The 19,788-nt window shown below is 37.7% G+C and overlaps 2 protein-coding genes across 7 annotated transcripts in view; both read right to left on the minus strand.

The window, feature by feature from the left end:
- Positions 1 to 5,605, minus strand: part of WDR19 (WD repeat domain 19) — a 37,425-nt gene extending 31,820 nt beyond the window's left edge. The window contains exons 1-6 of the mRNA XM_042872240.1: positions 5,568 to 5,605; positions 4,370 to 4,461; positions 4,058 to 4,123; positions 2,305 to 2,430; positions 1,552 to 1,667; positions 1,011 to 1,126 (exon numbers count right to left, since the gene is read on the minus strand). Of these exons, the coding sequence (XP_042728174.1) occupies positions 1,011 to 1,126; positions 1,552 to 1,667; positions 2,305 to 2,430; positions 4,058 to 4,123; positions 4,370 to 4,461; positions 5,568 to 5,573 (522 nt within the window). The 5' untranslated portion in view covers positions 5,574 to 5,605. The remainder of the gene's footprint in view (positions 1 to 1,010; positions 1,127 to 1,551; positions 1,668 to 2,304; positions 2,431 to 4,057; positions 4,124 to 4,369; positions 4,462 to 5,567) is intronic.
- Positions 5,606 to 5,952: 347 nt separating this feature from the next.
- KLHL5 (kelch like family member 5) overlaps positions 5,953 to 19,788 on the minus strand; it is a 49,181-nt gene continuing 35,345 nt past the window's right edge. For all 6 annotated transcript variants that reach the window (XM_042871093.1, XM_042871092.1, XM_042871091.1 and 3 more), the window contains 7 exons: positions 18,501 to 18,713; positions 14,574 to 14,760; positions 13,377 to 13,601; positions 13,113 to 13,275; positions 9,207 to 9,419; positions 7,838 to 8,009; positions 5,953 to 7,487 (listed from right to left, as the gene is read on the minus strand). In XM_042871093.1, the coding sequence (XP_042727027.1) occupies positions 7,431 to 7,487; positions 7,838 to 8,009; positions 9,207 to 9,419; positions 13,113 to 13,275; positions 13,377 to 13,601; positions 14,574 to 14,760; positions 18,501 to 18,713 (1,230 nt within the window). In that variant the 3' untranslated portion in view covers positions 5,953 to 7,430. The remainder of the gene's footprint in view (positions 7,488 to 7,837; positions 8,010 to 9,206; positions 9,420 to 13,112; positions 13,276 to 13,376; positions 13,602 to 14,573; positions 14,761 to 18,500; positions 18,714 to 19,788) is intronic.

A 19,788-nucleotide genomic window follows, 5' to 3' on the forward strand; every position in this document is an offset into this window, starting at 1 on the left:
TAGAAATTTAGATAGGGAAAGATCCAAATGAATAGGAAGCTCTGCACAACAATGTTTTACAAACAGCACTAACTGATACAATAGAAACAAGATTATTGCAGTGCAGTATCAGAGAGAATAATCACCATAAATGATATATGCAATATTTACAATGTATAACAGCAATAATAAAAACCACCTGGTCCATGCAGTGACAGCAAAGTAGTTACTTTTGTAGTCAATATGAGGTTAGAAAACCTCATAAGGAAACCTTGTTTTGTCTTTGCTGTCTGAACTACACTGCTTCTCCTACTGAAGCTAGCTAGGTTAAAGTACAGACACATCCTAAAAACTTAATTTATTATTTCTTCATCCACGTTGGCCTTCAGACATAAAGATGGAAGCGTATGAAGTGAGCTACGAAAGACCTTTGAAAACCATGAGTGAAACAGCATTTGTTAAATGTAGAAAGAGAATTATATTCATTTGCATATTGTGCAGCAACTGTCATTGCTTGGAAGGACTCATCTGTGCAAGCAAATGGAATGCTTGAGAAGAGAATCTGAATATACTTACAGGAAACACTGAAATTAGCCTCTCAAGGATGTGAGAGGGCCAGCCTGGAAGAAATCACTGAATACCAGAGGCAAGATCCTTATTTAACCAATCTAAAGCAAAACAAACTCTAAAGACTTTATAAACAGTTGTGAGAGACCTGTTGTGTGCTGCTACTGAGCAAGTCAACTTAAAATTGCACTCCTAGGATTCTCCTGTAAAAGATATAGGCCAGGATAACAGATAAGAGAAGCAGAGCTATCAAGATCCTAATACCATCAATTATGCTGCATAACACACACGTTCAAACATTTAGATCTGCACTCCTCCTGTTATAAGTTTTCTCAAAGCCTCCTTGTCCCTGAAAGAAGAGATATGGAACAAAGCATCAACACCCCTTACACTGTAGCTCTCTAGCTCTCCCAAGAACCAGGGGTATCCATGTATGTCTTAAAATCAGAGATTATAAACACTACCTGTCTTATAGTATCCCCTTCCTGATTGCTTATAGTAATCATTTTGTCTTCACCACCCAGAGCCAAGAGGTTTTCAGTGCTCCAACAACCACAAGTAATTCGCTTAGTGTGCTTACCTGGAAAAGAAACATACAACACAAATGAACAAAACAAAACAAAAAATCTGGTTCAGAAATACACTGTATTTGGCCACTCAAATGCAGATTATCAGAATGCGAAGAAACTTAAAATTCAATAGTCAAATTTTAATTTTTAACCTTTCAATCCTAGATGGAAGTGTTTTGACCTTCCAGGAACTTGCACAGCCCCTGTTCTTCCTTTTATTTAAATTAAATTTCTACCCTTAATTTTTCTGTCCACAGGTGTCTTACACGGCTAACACACTGAACCACAGAAATACTCCAGTAACAACAACAAAATAGATGATGAAAGTTAAACGTAATTTTTGATTTGCATATTCTCACACAGAACAAAAAAAGTAGGCATATTAACAAAACTCCACCATTCCAAAGTGCAAGCCCAGGTTCAAAACAATGCATACCAAGAATAGGAATCTTGCGAGATGTCTGACGGTTATATATAAGTAAGTTTCCCTTAGTCGTTCCAACGGCGAGTAAAGCTCCTACTCGAGACCATAATAGGAAAGACAATGAATCCCTAAAATAAAGAAAATTATTATTTTCCATAATGGATTCCTTTTGTGTCCTTACAAAAACATTTTCATAGGATCATAGGATGGCCTGGGTTGAAAAGGACCACAATGATCATCCAGTTTCAACCCCCTGCTATGTGCAGGGTCACCAGCCACCAGACCAGGCTGCCCAGAGCCACATCCAGCCTGGCCTTGAATGCCTCCAGGGATGGGGCATCCACACCTTCCTTGGGCAACCTGTTCCAGTGCCTCACCACCCTCTGTGTGAAAAACTTCCTCCTAATATCCAAACTAAACCTTCCCTGTCACAGTTTAAAATCCCCTTGTCCTATCACTATCAACCCATGTAAACAGTCGTACCCCCTCCCGCTTAAATGCTCCCTTCAAATATTGGAAGGCCACAACGAGGTCATACTTGCATACATGTTTTGAAGTTTTATGAAACCATACACACCAAAGCAGAACTTCTAAAGGAAGCACAAAGTCTCTACAAACAAGTATCAGAACTACCTGAGTGTGCACAAAATAATGGAAGTAATAAAAAGTTGTATGAGGTAACGGAATAAGCTGCTGCTGCAGCTCACAGTGGTCTAAGTCTTCAAAAACACCTCTTAAAAACAAACAAACAAACAACTCTCTTACCTCATGCCACTGTCTAATTGGCTTGTTTTGCTTGTGTTGGCATCCCAGAGAAAAATGGCACTACATCTGTCTGCAATTATTGCTAAGGTATCTCCATCCTTATCCCAGTCCATAGCAACACAGTTACTGAAGAAAAAACATAGTTTTGTTAATTACATTAAACTATGCTTAAAAGTATACAAAGACAGCTGTAATTCTGCAGTTGAAGTACCTGTCCTTCCCCTTTCCTACCAAGCAAGCCCACGACAGACTTATCTGGAAAGTGTATTTTTGTAGCAGCCGTGCCCACACTCAAATCTCATAAAAATGACACAAGCTGAAGCACTTGAAATATCGCCACTTGGATTTTCAAGAGAGAGTGAAAACCTCCTGTAAGGTCCTATCTTCTTAGACTCCATTCATTGTTGGTATTTTTTCTTCTACTTCAATAAGTGTAATGACCCTGGATAAGAAAGTCTTTCAGAAGCAGGAAAATCCTTCAGCAAATTGTTCCCAGAATGATCTGAACAGGTTTATCCAAGAGTTTCTGATGAACTGGAAACTGAACTGTTTACCACACACATATAAAGTACCATATACTGCAGACTCTCTTTCCACTATGTAAGTTCACAGCTTCTGGTTCAAAAGGCGTTACCTTGAAAGCCTTAGTTCTTGTTACTCAGATTAAAACTCCTAATACAAGCAACTTTAGAAGCGTCCTGCTGAAACTTACACTGCTACAAATGAACTCAATAAGCCTCCAACTCAAGTTCTCCTTTTTAAAAATCTTCCTGGGGTTAGTCTGGAAAAAACAAAGTTGTCTATTCCCAAAACACATGTATGAACACTTACGAGCCAATCAGAACATCAAGAATGGGAATAAAAAGGACAAAAAGAAACAAACAGGAAAAAAATTGATAAGAGTTAAAGAAAGAAAATTCTATCAATGGAATGGTAAGAGAAACTTTGTGACATCAACTATTAGAGCAGGAAGTATTTGATATCCTGAACTACATTCTTAGATACCTACTGCTACATCAGGTGGTAATGGTGCCCAACACAAGTAGACTTACAGAACACAGTGATGTGAGGGCATGAAGTCACAGTGTGTACACCTGGCCACCTGTACTCTGTTCTGATGGACTGGCTGCCTCTTAGCAGTGAGAGTACATCTTCCAAAGGACGTCACTTTTTAAATTTCTTCTGAGAGAAATCCAGTTTCTATACTCTAAACATCACTCTCCAGAGTGAACAAAAGCATATTAAGCAGGAAAAATAGGGAGATTCACTTCAGAAGCACACTCCCAACCTGAAGCAAAAATGCCAACATATACATTATGCCAGTGATACAAGCAAAAGGACACCAAAACACAGGATAGCATTCCTCTGCGAGACTACTATACAAATCACTAGAAAACAGGCACTGGCAAGACTGTAGTCATAAAGAGTATAACATGGATATCCTGTATATGACCACATTATATTCTTACCATCATACTAGGCATCTTCTAATATTTTTAATGAATCATATTGATTCTATTATTTATTATTAGTAGCAATAATAAATAACGCTTCAGATATGAGGATGTATATTTCCAGCTATCCTTGACAACTTAGCATAGCTCAGATTTTAGTGCCTCATATTCCATACATACTCATCAATTTGTTTTCTTTTCTAGGTACAACCACCATATGTTCCTAAGAAGTTCTCAGACTGCATGAACACTTTGAAAATAAAAAAGAAAAAACAACAGAAACTCATCTTAGTACCTACCCTGGTAAAGTTATTTCATTTCTCTTCTGACCATGACGATCAAAAATTTTCACAGTGTGATCACCTCTAAAAAGATTAACACACAAAATTATTCCCTTTCTTCATCTATTATCGTCTATTCTTCATCAAGTTACAAATAAAAACTTTTCCTACATTGAGATTTTATAATTACAGTAACACAGCTCAGAAGTATCATGTATATGCAACTGTAAGACATTTTGCTTTGGTTCAGATTTACTTAACAACTGTTTTTTTTTTGGCTCTACTCTCAATGATTACTGTGGAAAATACAGTAAATATCTGCAATCTTACCCTGTTACAGCAAGGAAATGTCCCAGAGTTTTCTGCCAAGCAAAATGCACTGAGGAACCAGACCAAGCTTTTTCTAATAGACTGAATACTTGCTGGAGACACACACAGATAAAAAAAAAAAAAAAAGAAAAAAAAAAAGGGTAAATGACACGTTACCATCATAAGCTTAAAACAATATTGGAATTTCCCCCATGAAAAAAACACCACCAGCTTCCAGATGATTCTAATGTATCAAAGTATCAAAATTGAAGAGAATAATCTTTTGGCTTAAGCTGGAAGAATTGAAGTTGCTGATGCTGGGTGTTTGCACTGAGAACTGTTGTGACTCCTATCAGTGGGACCACTCTTCCTCTTGAATGACTGCATCAGACTCTTTTCTTCATAACCAAAGATCATAGTACTTAATCCTCTAAATTTTATGGAGAAGCATAGGACCAAATAGCACCTTCAGTCACAGGGGACAGCAAAACAGAGCCCAGTATCTAGTTTTTTAAAGTCATGTAGCCGTTTTGCTCTCCCTAAATTGTTGGGTCAAACCGGGGCTGCAAAACAACTCAGCTGTACAAGGTTTTGATTTCTCAGCACAGAACTTACCAGCTTCCCGATGTTTTACTCCATCTGCACAGACCGTTCTGTAAGTTGGCTGTAAGACAACGCCAACAACTTCACCCTTTTCTCCCCTACTACACCGTCGGACAAACACCACGCCTGGGGATCCCTGAACACCCAGGTATGTTTGTTCGGTTTATGTTTTTTTTTCCCCAGGGGTCCCTAACTCGCAATAAACCGAGCGTTGCGTGACACGGGCACAAACGACGCCTGACAACCGCGTTCCGCTTTGAAGCCATTTTAATGAAACACTCAGTAAACCGGCGGCCAGCTCCAGCTCCCCGCAGGTCACCCGACCCCTAATCGCGAGCAAGAAGCGTTCCCCGCCGCGGGCGGACAGGAGCACAGCGGGGCAGCATGAGGGCCGTTACCAAGGCGGCGGCCAGCGGTAACGGCTCCACAGCCCGGGACTGCCACGGCTGAGAGCGCCCCGCGCGCCCCTCATAGGCCTCAAGAACCGCACCGAGGCGGCCGAGGCGGCGCGGAGTACGAACTTCGTCACCCGCTCGCCCTGGTTGACGCCGCCGCCCTCGAGGCCGAGATCCCATCAGCGAACGCCTCCCCGCGTACGGCGGCCGGGCGGACTTACCTTCATCGCGCCCACCGCTCGCCGCGCAGCGCCCCGCGCGCATGCGCAACCCTCGACCCCAGCTGAGAGGGAAACCCGAACCCTCCCGCCCCGGCGTCCGTGTCACCGCGGAAACGAGAAGACCGCAGCCAATCAGAGGCGGAAGGCGGGGCCGCTCGCCCGAGCCAATGGGAAAGCGGAGATCCCTCCGGCAGCGCCGCGTGGCCGGTAGCGTACGCCGCCGTGCGGAGTGGGGAGCCGCGTACGCGCAGAGGGAAAAGGGCGGTTTCGTAAAGCGCGTACAACGAAGGCGTGCTGTAAAAACAACCTTTCTTAATTAAAGGTGCAGACTCGGGTACGCAAAATCGACATATCTAAGAAAAAAAAGGCACCAACCCATTGAAAGCGCATTTAAGTTCAGCTGTATTCAATTTCGAACAAAGCAGGTTTCAACACCAAGTTTCACCGCTTAGTAATTGCCTTTAAACCAATAAATAGTTCGTCGAGAGCATGAACACATGAAATTTAAAATTACAAATGTACAAAGACTTTGGGTGTCGGACACTTCACACTCCTGGAAAACATTCTGTGAGCTCACAGCTCGTCGCTCCGGCAGGAAGCAGCACGCCACGCTGCCCGCCACTTTGAAAACAGAAGGAACAAGGCACAGAAAAGCAAATACAAAGAGACTTCCAGAGAACATTCAGACTGTTCAAACAGTGTGTGGCAGAGCGTAGGAGTCAAAAAAGGCAAATGATAAAGCATTTGGAAAGAAAAAAATAAATCCTGTGAGGCATACACAACTCTCCTACAAGATGCTGAACATGCTCATACGGCAGCTTGGCTCTTTGCATTTTGAAGTAACCTCGCTGGAGAAAAAGACAGACGATTGCTTCATTTCATCTTATAAAATTATACCTTTCACATTAGTGCAAAGCCTCATGTAAAACATATTGAGAATCAATGTAGACTCTTAGTCTATTTGCAATGGAATGCTTTGAAAAATTCAAAGTGCTCTTACTAAATTGGTTAACTTCTAATCACACTTCAGAATTCTTCCCACTAGTTACTCATGCTTATAGAGTTTATCTTAAAAATAGCAATGTAAATATAAAAACCAAATTAGAGAAAAGGTACAATGTTCTCCATCTTATGGAAAACCTTCGAATATCCAAGTAGTACACTGGATTTCAGAAACCTCCTGCAGACATAATTAAATAGCAGATTTCTGTTAGCATTATAAGACAATATTTAAAATAAGGCTTTGGTTAAATAAAAATATTTCTAAACTAGGAATGATGGTAAAAGTGCAAATATTCACCAAATACACAACTTCATTTTTAAGGCAAGCATTACACCTGCCATTTACAATGGTTTGCATTGGTTTGTCAGCCTGCACTGTAATACCTCAGATACCCACAGAAAAACATGTTTATTATAGGCAAATTAAATATACGGGGTTAAATTCTGTAACTCGCTTCACCCAGAGGTGTCCTCAATTGTATCGGTGGAACTGTATTTATTAATGGCATCATTTCTCTGCATGTTTGAGGAGTCAAGGCCATAAATCAATAACATTTGATTATCCCAGTGAGTTCACAATAAGTTCACTCATTTCTTAGTATTTCCTCAATGGAGATCCCTTGCCGGCAACATCTTGGTTGCAGCTGATTTGCTTGTAACTCTTCCAATGTGCAGGTAACAAAGATAATTCTTTAGAAAGTGCTTAATATTGGTCCAAAAGAATAATACGTATGTAGGCCGGAGACCAAACACTTTGTTGTTGTAGATATCCTGCACCTCATATTCTTAACTGGCTTGAGGAAAAAAGATATCAGCCGAGTCTGTCGTAGTGGAGAAATTCACCTTCTCAAAGAAAACAACCTATAGTTTCACAGTCACAACACATGCTCCAGCTCTTCCTAAGCACAACGGTGCAACCTGTAAGCAAAAACACACATTCATTAGAGTAGTGTAGTCAGGTTTTAATCTTTTTTCTTAAGATTGACTATGTTTGATGTTTGTAATAATGGTTGCACAGCTGCAGCAGAGAGGTAGTACCATCCACACACTCTGTTATCTTGACTTAAAATAAACAAACATATAATACTGGCCCAAAATTCAGACTTTAACAACTGTCTGTTCAAGGTAAATCAGCTTGAAAAAAAATGGGGGGGAGGAGCAGAAGAGTGGGGGACTAACAAGAGTTTTTCATAGAAAAGGAGTATTCTCTTTGCAAAAAGAGTCACACTTGAAATAAATGTATAGCATGTTCTAATCAGAAACTATACCTGTGTCCATTCATTTGTCTGGGGATCGTAAGACTCCACTGTGTTAAGGTATGTTTGACCATCATATCCCCCAACAGCATACAACTTGTCACCAAGAAGGCATACTCCCACTGCATCTCTGCTAATGCTCATAGAAGCCACAGCAGTCCACATATCTGTTTTCGGATCATACCTAAAAGATAATTTGTGTCATGCTCTAAAACTGTTGCCAGAATTTCAAGAATAAAAAGAAAGTACTGAAACTAACACTCTCAATATAGTAGGGAGCAGGTATTGCAACACAGACTTGGGTGTTAATTTGAAAGGACCGTTTTCCCTGATCCTTTCTTCTAAAAATCTTTCTTTAGTCATCTGATAACACAGTACTAGTTACACATCCACTCTGTGCTGCTTTCCATGCAGCAATATATACATACACATATAGCTGTTCTTAGCATATTTCTTACTGCACTGAAAAGCATACCACTCTGGAACCAGTTCTGCTGCTATACTACTGTGAAGTAGAGAAAGTACATAATAATTATTAACTGTCACAGCATGGGCTGTTCAAGCTGAATGTGGTTGTAAAGAAAGTTACTTGTCAAGAGAGATCACCATTTTCTGAAGAACCCTGTTGGAGAAAGTTCCAGAGGAAGTGCAAAACTCTTAAGACAATTTACAGCACTTCTTAATCATAACTGTGTATCATAAGCATAATCAAAACAGTTTAATTAAAAAAGTGCCATTCTAGAATAATATCAGCATTCTTTACAAGACAAACTAATGATCAGGTAGGAGGGTCCATGCTATCATTATGTTAAGAAACTTACTTTAACTTGACAGAAAGAGACAAAAATAAGTACAGATGCTTACAGTACAACTGATGGAATCACATGGCTCTGAAGAGATCTAAAGAACTACACAAAGAACATATTTATTTGGCCACGAGACCATCCTAAGATCATACTACCTAGAAGCAAGTGTCTTATAATTTGTTTGCATAAAGAACACAGATGTAATGAACTCTTAATTTCATCTTTTGTTGTCTATTCCAAGTACTGCAGAAATGTATGTCTTATGCAAACATGACAATCATCATATGGAAATGCTGACAAAGCTCATGCTGCAAGTTGAAGTACAATGTAGTGAAAGAGGGCAATTCTTAAGCTGCAGATAGAATTTAATTTACTTCATCATTAATTTAAAAAGTAATGTACTTCTCTGGAAAAACTGACTTTTATTGCAGCATATAGTGGTAAATAACTATTCAGAAGCTTAATGTGATTAAAGTAATTTTCTAAGAAGCTATTTCCACGAAATAATGGTAAATCACACTTCAGACTGGCATTTTTAGAACCACTGGGAGGATATGCTTTCACTGGGATATTACCTTTCTACGCAGTCTGACAACCTGGATGTTAAGTTTGATGCTGGGGCATCGTGACCACCGATGGCATATAAGAACCCATTCCACGTAGTTACACCTACACCACCTCTTCTTTTTGACATTTGAGCACAGAGGGTCCATTTGTTTGTATGAGGATCAAAACATTCTACTGACTTAAGACAAGAACTTCCATCTCGACCACCAACTGCATAAAGTCTATAAAATTTGGGGAAAAAAAAAAGTCAATAAATATTGCCTGAACAAAATGCAAGTTAACTCAAGTTTCCAGTGATGTATGAAGAACTTCCAAATATCTTAACAAGGTAAGTTTAGAAGACTTTAAACTTTCAATAGGATATTCTATTTCTAAAACTCAGATCATACAGTTTTGCTCCAATCTTTTCCTACTGTGATGATTAACATACAGTAATAATGACAGAAAATGGATTATACCTATAGCATATTTACATTCCAACTTGTGCACATAGCTAAGATTTTCAAAATGTGTGATTTGACAACGGTGCATCTCTAGCAGCATCAGAGGGACGAGTTCAGTAATCTACTCATGCAAGAACTCTGCCCTGCCTCTTCTTAGGCATCATGTATTTTTGAGCCTGAAGTTTAGTTTATCAACAGCAGCGCTATGTTAAGTCCCTTACATCCACTAGGTGGCCTAGCTTCCTCAGTTCTAGCATTTATTATTAACAGGATTTTAATTCTTTGGAAAATAAGGATGGAAAGAAAAGACGGGTTTAGGTGCACTGCCCCACTACCACTGATGAATCTTTAAAAGTAACAAAAACAATTAGGTAGCATTTTAAGCAATGTAGGCTTAGAAGCAGAAGTGCCCAGCACTGTTATTTTGAAAAGAAAGAATGCAGAAGGCATTCTAAAGAAGAAGAAACACATTAGAGGTGAATTTCAGTTTGATATCACCTGAATTATCACTTACAACATCCTGTCACAGTTTGAGGCAAATTAGAGTAGTTAAATATTTATCATACAAACATTAAGTACTGTGTGTCTTTAGTGGTGAACTTGGAAGTTTTAGATAATGGTTGGACTTCATGATCTTAAAGGTCTTTTCCAACCAAACAATTCTGCTATTCTATATGATGATAGTATTAACATTTGCCAGCAGTTACTGTGAAGCTGTATTCAAGATGTTCTCAGACTGGGAAACATCACTGCATCTTTTTTTTTTTTTTTTTTTTTTTTTTTTAAGTATATATTAACCAACAAACTTAACTACAAAAAATAATGCATTTCCATGGAAGTGCCCATGTTTAATAATACAAATTGTTTAAGGTAAGGAACATACAGAAGTACATGAAAAAGTCATACTGCACAGTTCCAAAAAAATTATGACTAAGAATCATCCTTTTATGCAACACAGCATTTAAATGAAGCCCATTGCTCTCTCTTCCCCTAGAAACATGACAGAATTTTGATCACTTCTGCAGTGATTTTACACTCAGGATATGGAAAAGGATATGTTCTCCTCACAAAGATTTTGAGCAAATCATCTGGAATCTATCAGTTCACAGACATATTACTAGAATTTGCAGAAATTACTGCTTGCAGCTTAAAGGTAATAAATTTGCATGCACTTTCACGCCTTTAACTACAGGCATCTAAGGTTGCTGTCTATGTTAAGGGTCTAAACTATGTTCTAAAATAATAGTGAAATGTGAGACCACTTTTGGAGCTTTTTACCACACCTGGGACTCTCTGCTGAATACTTCAGACCTAACTTAAGCATTGAGTCTGCAGTTCCAAAAGCAGCCCAAGGCACCCTGCTTGCTGGTTGTTCAAGTTCTTCCCTCCTTTCTGCATCCAGGTGAACATTTTCAGTCATTCCTGGACTTGTTCCAGATCTCACAGGACCCTTTGCAAGTGCATTTCAGCTGTACTAATTAAGCTTTCCATGAAAAAGAAAAAAAAAAAAAAAAGAAATCATGAAAAGCTTTTTGCTTGCTTACAGTACTCAGGCAAGCTCAAGGGAAATGTGTCAGGACATAGCCTGGAAGAAAAAGTTTATGGTCAAGAGAGTGAAATATTCTGATATAATAATAGTAAATTAAGTTAACTTGGTATTCACTAGCCATAATGACAAATAAATGATTTGGATAAGCTGACTGCAGGGCTGGTGGAAAACAGGATAGACTGCTGGGTGCAAAGGGCTGTGATCAGCAGCATGAAGTAACTGGCTGGCAGCTGCTTAGTAGTGCCATTCCTCCCAGGCTGATAAAGTGCCTTGATACTGCTTAATGTCTTCATTAATTATCTAAAAAAAAATGTAATGGAAAATCAGCCTTAGGAAGTTTGCTAATAACATCAAATTAAGGGGAGTAGCTGGTATGCTGAAGGGCCTGGCTGTTATTCAGAGAGACAGGCAGCAAAAGTGGCTGCAGTCTTAAGAAGTTTAGGAAAGGCAAAGTCCTGTATGTGGAATGGCATATTCCCAGGCAATAGTATAGAGTGGGAGATGACTAAAGAAAATGCAGCTTGGCAAAAACAGACTTGGACTTCAAGTAACCACATCTAAGGTCTCCTCCTTGTTCAGTCCGTATAAGACTGCATCTGGATACTATGTCCATCTTTGGGCTTTTGGTGTAAGATCTGGTTGTACAGGATCAAGTCCAGCTGATGATCACTAATGATGACGGAGCTAGAACATAACGTCTAAGAATTGGGCAGTCTTAAGAGGAGGTAGCTAAGGAGATACCTCACTGCTGTCTCCAACCCCTAATAAAGGGTTATATAGGAAACGGTCATCATTCTCAGAAGTATACAGCGAAAGGAGAACAAGAGGGAAGTTGAAATATGGGGAATTCCAATTAGATTGTAGAAGAAAGACATTTGATACAGTGATGGTAAAATAACGGAACAGGTTGCCCAGAAAAGCTTTCAATCTCCATCCTTAGCAGCTATTTAAAACTCAGGAATTACCTGAACTAGCTCAGTTAACGTTGAAACTAGATCCTACAACTTTAAGGTTGGTCCTGCTATGAGTTGTTGCTGGATCAAATGACTCCAGAACATCTCTTCCAACCCTAATTCATCTAGTATTACATGACTCCAAATTTACTTTGGTAATTACTTTGTTCAAGTAGCACTTGTACTTTGGACTCTATCAAATAATTAAGCTTTGTCCAAAGGAAAAAAATATCACTGGAAGTCTAGGAAACATGGCCTACTAATAAGGACTGAAGGAGCTAGTGTTACTCTCTCTTGAGGAGAGAATCAGAGAATCCTTAGGGGACATGCGTCTTTAAGGAAAACATGCTGTGCAAATGGGAAGGAAAATAGCAATTTTCCATGGTCACTTCTGATAGTACAAACAAAAAAATAACAAACCAGCAAATGATACTTATGCATTGACAAATGGAGAACTCAAAGCTGTGTTAACAGTTAAGCTGGTTGCTCAGGGAAGTTACTGGAGCTTTCTCACTGGAGAAGGATAATAAAATCTCTTTTGCTGTGAGAGTTTTAAATGTAATTGATTCAGCTTTGTGGTAACCAACAGGATCGGGAAAACTTGAGGCCACTTGCAACCATGCCCTGTGACAGCACAAAATGACCTAGCTGTCTCGAGTATGACTTGTACAAAGGATTTAAGTATATTTTCACTGAAAAACAGCTTTAGAAATTTCTGGTACCACTCCAGATGAGATTTAATTCCGCCAGTTTACTATTCTCACTGAGATAATAAGATACAATGTGAGTACTCTCCCCTAACTTCACAGTGATTTTGGAAGTTGATTTTTCAAGCTATCACAATAGGAGGAAATCACTGGAGTCTCACTGGTTCTTAATGCTATCAACATCTTATATGTCAAGAGAAATAAGTCATTTAGGAAAACCTGTAATTACATATTAGATAAATTGGAAGTCACTTTCACATACTTTCCATTTAATATTGCTACACCAACAGTGCTCCTTGGAGTTGACATACTAGCTACAAAGTTCCATTGACGAGCTTGTGGATCCCATCTTTCTACTGTATTCAGGTAGCTCCAGCCATCATGTCCTCCTACAGCATACATGGGGCCTTCCAATACAGCTACCCCTAAAAAAAAAAAAAAAAAAAAAAATTAATTCCTGAAAAATTTTTCATCAGCTAACCTTTTAAAACATGAAAGTGTTCAGCTTTTACAGAAAGCTACGTACCAAGACCATGACGATGTGTGGACATAGGTGGCATTACACTCCAAGTTTTTGTTCTAGGGTTGTAGCACTCCACGGTATTCAAGGTTTTCAGTCCATCTCTGCCACCAACAACGTACAATTTATCATCTAAGACTGCAACTCCAAACTGTAATCTACGTCCGTTCATGTTTGCAACAGGAGTCCACATGTTGGTACGAAGTTCATACTTCTCAATGCTCGTAGCTCCTGAATGACAACACCCGCAAGTTAGTAAAACAAGCTTAATCTGAGCTACTAAAGTAGCCATTATTTCAGCAATATGTTGATCCTACATGACTGCATGAAATGCCACAGCACGTTCTTAACTGGGTACACAAATAGTATTTTTTGAATTCCTCAAGAACCAACCACAGCATAATAGATAAGGATTTTTCAGTGCTTTTCAAGACAAAAAGCAGAATGTTTAGCATCTTTAAAGAACGAAGCCTTTAGTAAAATGAATTTTAGGAATACTAATCAACTTTGTTAAATGCAATTATATACTGAAATCAATTGTTTCATAATACTAGAAAAAAAATCTGAAGTTACGTGACATGAACCTTTCAAGTGCAACACAGACTATGAAAAACAACTAAAATTTGGAAGCATTAACTCCAAAATGCAGAATAAATGAAAACAGATTATTTACCATAACTTTTCTAACTTGCCAGATTCCTTCTAACTACCATTAGACAATATTGAAGCTTACATAAGAAACAACCAAGCAGATGGCAGGCCTATTTAACCATTAGTCAAAAAGCAATTTTACTTTTGCTTTTATACCTGTGCATGTCATCTTCGTACATTTTCTGCCACTGTCTTCTTTTTCCAGATTACTTCCCACTCAAGTAAATGCGAGTTAGCTTTCACTCAGTTCAACTTGTTACTACTCAGAAATCAGATATTCCCCCGATAATTTCAAATCAATCATGACTGTAGCTTCCAGAATGTTTTTGATATCTTGAATGCTACCTAGCTTTTTAAATCAAATGTACACTGTCCTTTTATGATGCTTGCTTTCTATTCTGCAGAACGTTTGACTTAACGGAATATGTTACATAATTAACATGTTATAAAAACGTACATCCAGCATTTCTTAAAAATAAACAAATAAATAAATAAAAATAAAAAAGAAAAAAAAAACAACCCTCAGCAACTAATCATTATATAAGCCAAGACCTTTTGTTGCATCCATTCCTCCAACTGCAAACAACACTCCCACTGTAGATTTTCTAGGTTTGGTGCGAGGACTTTGCAACATAGGTCGTCTCTCTGGTAACAGATGGTACTTCATTGCTTCCATAATGAGTTTTTGACACTCAATGTCATCCCTAAAGAGTGCATTATTTTCCATATCTGCCAGAAACTGCAAAAAAGATTGAAAATTAAACAAACTGAATTGCTATAAGCTGCACAAAGTATAAAAACAATTAGAAAAATAGTTTATCCAAAACCTTCCATTGCTTTAGAATAGACTTATATTCAAAAAGTTCATATAAACAAGATAAGGGTAGATAGATAAAACAGCAATTAAAAAAAAAATCAGTTTTGAAGTGGAATCCTTGAGTATGAAAATCAGGAAGGCCACCTGATCTTAATGAATGACTTAAGCCTAAGAAGAAAACAAAATCTTCTGATGTTTCAGTGCCACCCCAAGTAAATTCAAGGAAACAGATCGGACTTCAGGTATGTGAGTCAGTTCAGTCTCACTCTCTGATTCCCAGATGCACCCAGTACAGGCCTGGAAAGCTGCTTCAGGCACAGGCTAAATGCTTTAATATGTATTCTATTCTTGACTCTGTTAGTGACCCACAGTAGGATATCAACTATTGCAAACAATTAAAAAATATTTTATTGTTAAGGATGCTAGCAAATTTGAGAAGTGTTACACTTTCATCTGACCTAAATAAAGGCTACTAATAAAAATCAAGTTTAAAGATTCTGGACCCTTTTGTATTCCATGTTTGTTAGATTGCTAAAAATGTATTAGTAGATTAAATGTCCCAACTGCAATTTTTACAAGTCTAGACAATTGGCTTTCTTCTGAGCTATAAGACATGGCCTGAGTAACAGAAGGAACAAGAGAAACACTCCACTGTGACACTGGAAGTTGTCACAATAAGAAAGAGAAATGCTTCTTGCTCCCCAGCACAAAATCCATATAAACATTAGAAATACCAAGTCCACAAGCCATGATATTACTGCTGAGCTGCTGACAGCCAATAACAAAACACAACCAACCTACCTTTTTCACTGGTTTCTCATCCCCTCTCCCAAACTACAGTGAAGTTTTCTCATAGAACAGTCTCAATCTCTGAAAATAACTTAATCTCAGATAAAAATAAATGCAATTTGTAAGGGATGCTCTGAAAGTAATGCCTCTTATTTTGCTGACCCACAACATCAGAGATGGATGGCGGTGGTACAGCAGCAGAGACTGAAGCTTCCCACCAATATTCCATTACATTTTGTTGCTGTGTGACAGATGGCAGTGGAAAGGCACTGACAGAGTGGTGTCCAACATTGAGCAAAGGTGTGTCACTGAATTCTTATAATGTGGAATAAGTTGCACCCAGCGACATTCATTGGCGCTTGCTGAATATTTATGGAGACCTATCTGTGGGTGTGAGCACAGTGAGGCACTGGGTGGTGCATTTCAGCAGTAGCAACAGTGACATGAAAGACAAATCATGTTCCAGATAGCCATGTAAATTTTTAGAAGTGTGGCATGCAGGCTCTTGTTCATCTCTGGCAAAAAATACATGGCTAAGAGTGGCGGCTACCTTGAAAACCAGTGTTGCGTAGCTGAGAATTTGCTCAAATAGCGTTGTTGTTCTCTTTGTAGCTGAAGTTTCCATGGAAATAAACAGGAGGCATCACTTTCAGAGCAGCCCACAGAAGACTGTTTTGGTATTCAAAAAATTAAAATGTTCTTTAAGTTACATTTACTGTACAGGAATATTCTGAAAACATTCTTCACTTAAAGTACTTGGAATTGGCTTAAGTGAAAACTTTCCTTCCTGTTATTTCCAAGTTTTACTATTTACATAGCTCCACAAAGCATTTATAACTCCGTAGTTACAAATGATATGCAAACATGAAATTGTAGTCACTGGAAACCTGATGAAGAGAAATATAGCACAGATACTCGACCAGAAAGGAAGATGAACCCATATTGTAACTCAGGAAATGGTTAATAATCTTTTTCATTTATTCATCTACCAGAGATGGAATAGTGGCCACCTTACAACTTAAGAAGCTGACAAATTTTCATCTTTATCTTCTTACAAGTATTTAGGACACTGTTTGCATTAATGAAATAGACAATTCAATGTTATGTACAAAGAGATGCATAGAAATACAACTGATGAAACTGACAATTCATCACATTTGTTTTTTGTTCCAGTGCTACAGTTTTGAAGTATTTCCCAAAGTTTTTTTCAAGTATATTCGGTCTAGTATTCGTTACAGCTCTGCTTGCAACATTATTGATTTTGGCAAGTTGTTCAATTTTCTAATTTTATTTCTTTCAAATAGCTTTAATTCTTCAACTGTAACATAATGAAAAGGTTTCCAATTTTATGTTTTCTGTCAGATTGCCTCATGTCATCATGAAACAAAATGTGATTGTGAAAATTCATTAGGGCCGTTTGGGGCACTTTAACCCAATTTACTTGTCGCTCTAATTGCTCCCCCTCAGCTTAAGCACTATAACTTGCTAAAGTAATAAAAAAAAGGGCAACGACAAAATATCATATTAAAAATTTAAGTGTATATATTTGGCAAAGACATGAAAAATTAAAGATAAATTTCACAGTATGTGAAATATGATATTGCTTTTGTGTGGCATTCTGCTATTTTCCTGATCAGTTATTCACTGGACATAACTTGATTACAGTGTATACTTCTGGAGAAAATTCTGTACCTTCAACTTATAAATTTTTTTCAATTGCATTAAATAAAAGAATTACAAAAGTGGTTACAGACTTTATACTTAAACATCAATTAATTAAAAGCTCAAAAAAAAAAAAAAAAAATTTCCTTCAAGGTAAACTGGTTTCTTACACTGTATTATGCTTCTGGAAGCAGGATGTTGCAAAGTCAAGGTCACAAGCAAGAAAATACTGCCACTGTATATGTAATGAACAGTATGAAAATATTAATACCACAGAACCTGCTTGTGCATCTTACCAGCCATCAATAAGATTCTGAATTAGAGGCAATACACAACACGATTTGTATGTATCACTGAATCAATTAATTTCAGTTTCCATTGTGTTAATGAATTCTACTTAGCATTCACATTTCGTAAAAAAAAAAAAAAATCCCTTATTTAATAGAGATAATTCCCACTAAAACTGAAAATCCAAGACAAAATACTTAGACTTTGCGCATTAAATATTACTAAATCAAGGGACAGCAAGGAAGACTAGCACAAGAAGAAATCAGATAGTTTACATGCCTGCCATCAGATAACAACTACAGTGCCACACATGACACTAACAAAAGGAATAATTTCCTAGGGTAGGAAAACTATCATTAAAAACTATTTTAAAAAAAAAAACAAACTTGTCTTCCTCTACAATACATGTAAATGTCCAACAAGGAGAAAAAGTAATGACTAGGAAGAACAAGAAGTACCCAAAGATGGATTACCAAGAGTTAACAGAAGAAAACAAATGATTCTAAATGATTTACTCAAATCCATTTCCTTAATATCAAGGACAACTGCTAGCTACATGAAGGAAATACAGTTATTCAAAATATGCCGTTCAAATTCCATAAAGAAGATAGTTAAAAGGACACATTCTAGTGACAAATATATCCTCAATAATCATCTTTTCGGGCAACGGAAACAATTTTTATCATAGAAGCTCCATGCCCTGTTGTGTCCAGTCAGATCTCAGGTTAGGATCAGAACATGCTGCAGTTCACAACAAAGTATCATGACTATACAGCATGTTAAGTCCTTATATGCAGCTCTAAGAATCCAAAACACTAAAGAATCTTGTGATGCTTTTGTGATTTGCCACCATCTCTATACAGATGCTGTAGGTGTGCCCACTATAACTATGGTATAAACTAGGGAGGAATTGAACAATTTACTTGTGGAGCAAGCAGAGGCAGTCTAATGTAAGCCAGGAGTTTACTCAGATCTTTCCTTCTCTGTTCCAAATCATGTCGAACCCATGTAAGTAGTGCATTCAATATAGTTTCTTCATTAGGAATATTCATGTCATCACTTGCTAAAAGCTTTGCAATTTCAGTGGCTGGCAGCAATAGAAATTCCTGGTTTCTAATTACTTCCATGAAATTTTCCTGAAAGAGAAAAAAAAAGTATTTTTAATATAGCTGCCAGCATCATCTGAAGACAGTTGCAGGTTTTTTTGTTTTGTTTTGTTTTTGTTTTTAATGAATTTCTACTATCCTTTCCCACTTGTCCCTCTTTCATGCCATCTCTCAGTTGTGCCAGTGAACACTACTAGAGAACTGACCTGGAAGGAAAAAATATGTCCTGAGTTATTTTGACTAATAATTACTTCCTAGACTTTTATGGTCCCTCTTACACAGTACATTAAAAAAAAAAAAAAAAAAAAAGTATGATTTGTTTCTGTTGACTATGAAGATACTTTGTCAAGCAAAGAACACAACATACTATAAGCAGCTACTGGGCACATCTGTAATATATTTCATTACTGGCAGATTAAAGTATGGCATTTTGTTTTCAGAGGAAGTAATTTCACTGTTGATTTTCATTGGGGTATCTGAAGTTTATTACTTCGTACATTTTATATAGCTGATCAAACAGACTGGCAGGAGCAAAACATACAAAGAATCCAAAATACTGTACACCCTTTCATTTATTAAGATTCAATTTTATAACTTTTTTCTATCATTTCCAGCAACAAAGCCTTACTTTGGGGCACAAAAATTACAATATGTAACATTTCTCACATTGATATCCCATTACTTCAGAACACAGGGACAGGCAGAATATTCCATATGGATTCTCGTAAGCTTAGGCAAAAATAGCAGAAAAGTATGTATATAGAAACATAATCAGCACCACGCACTTACAGTGAGAAACCTGAATCTTATTTTTTATTTGTAAATGTAAGAGAAAGGGTAAGATTATATTAAACTTGCTTCCCACACACCTTTACAAGGCAACAAAGGAAAGAAAAGTTGAAGCAGTCTATAAACAGGCTCTTACACATTAATAGCTCAAAACCTGACTACCTCACACTCCAAACTGAGAGTAGCTTCACAACAATAAAATGGTATTATCATCCATTTAGTAAATGTAGTGTTGATTGCTAGATAGCTAAATAACTGCATACTGATTTTGCTCTTACATTCCATATATCTCCAAAACCCACGGATCCATGGATAA

This window comes from Lagopus leucura, unplaced genomic scaffold (assembly GCF_019238085.1).
Source record: "Lagopus leucura isolate 7727_CA_CO unplaced genomic scaffold, USGS_WTPT01 Super-Scaffold_100004, whole genome shotgun sequence".
Lineage (NCBI taxonomy): Eukaryota > Metazoa > Chordata > Aves > Galliformes > Phasianidae > Lagopus > Lagopus leucura.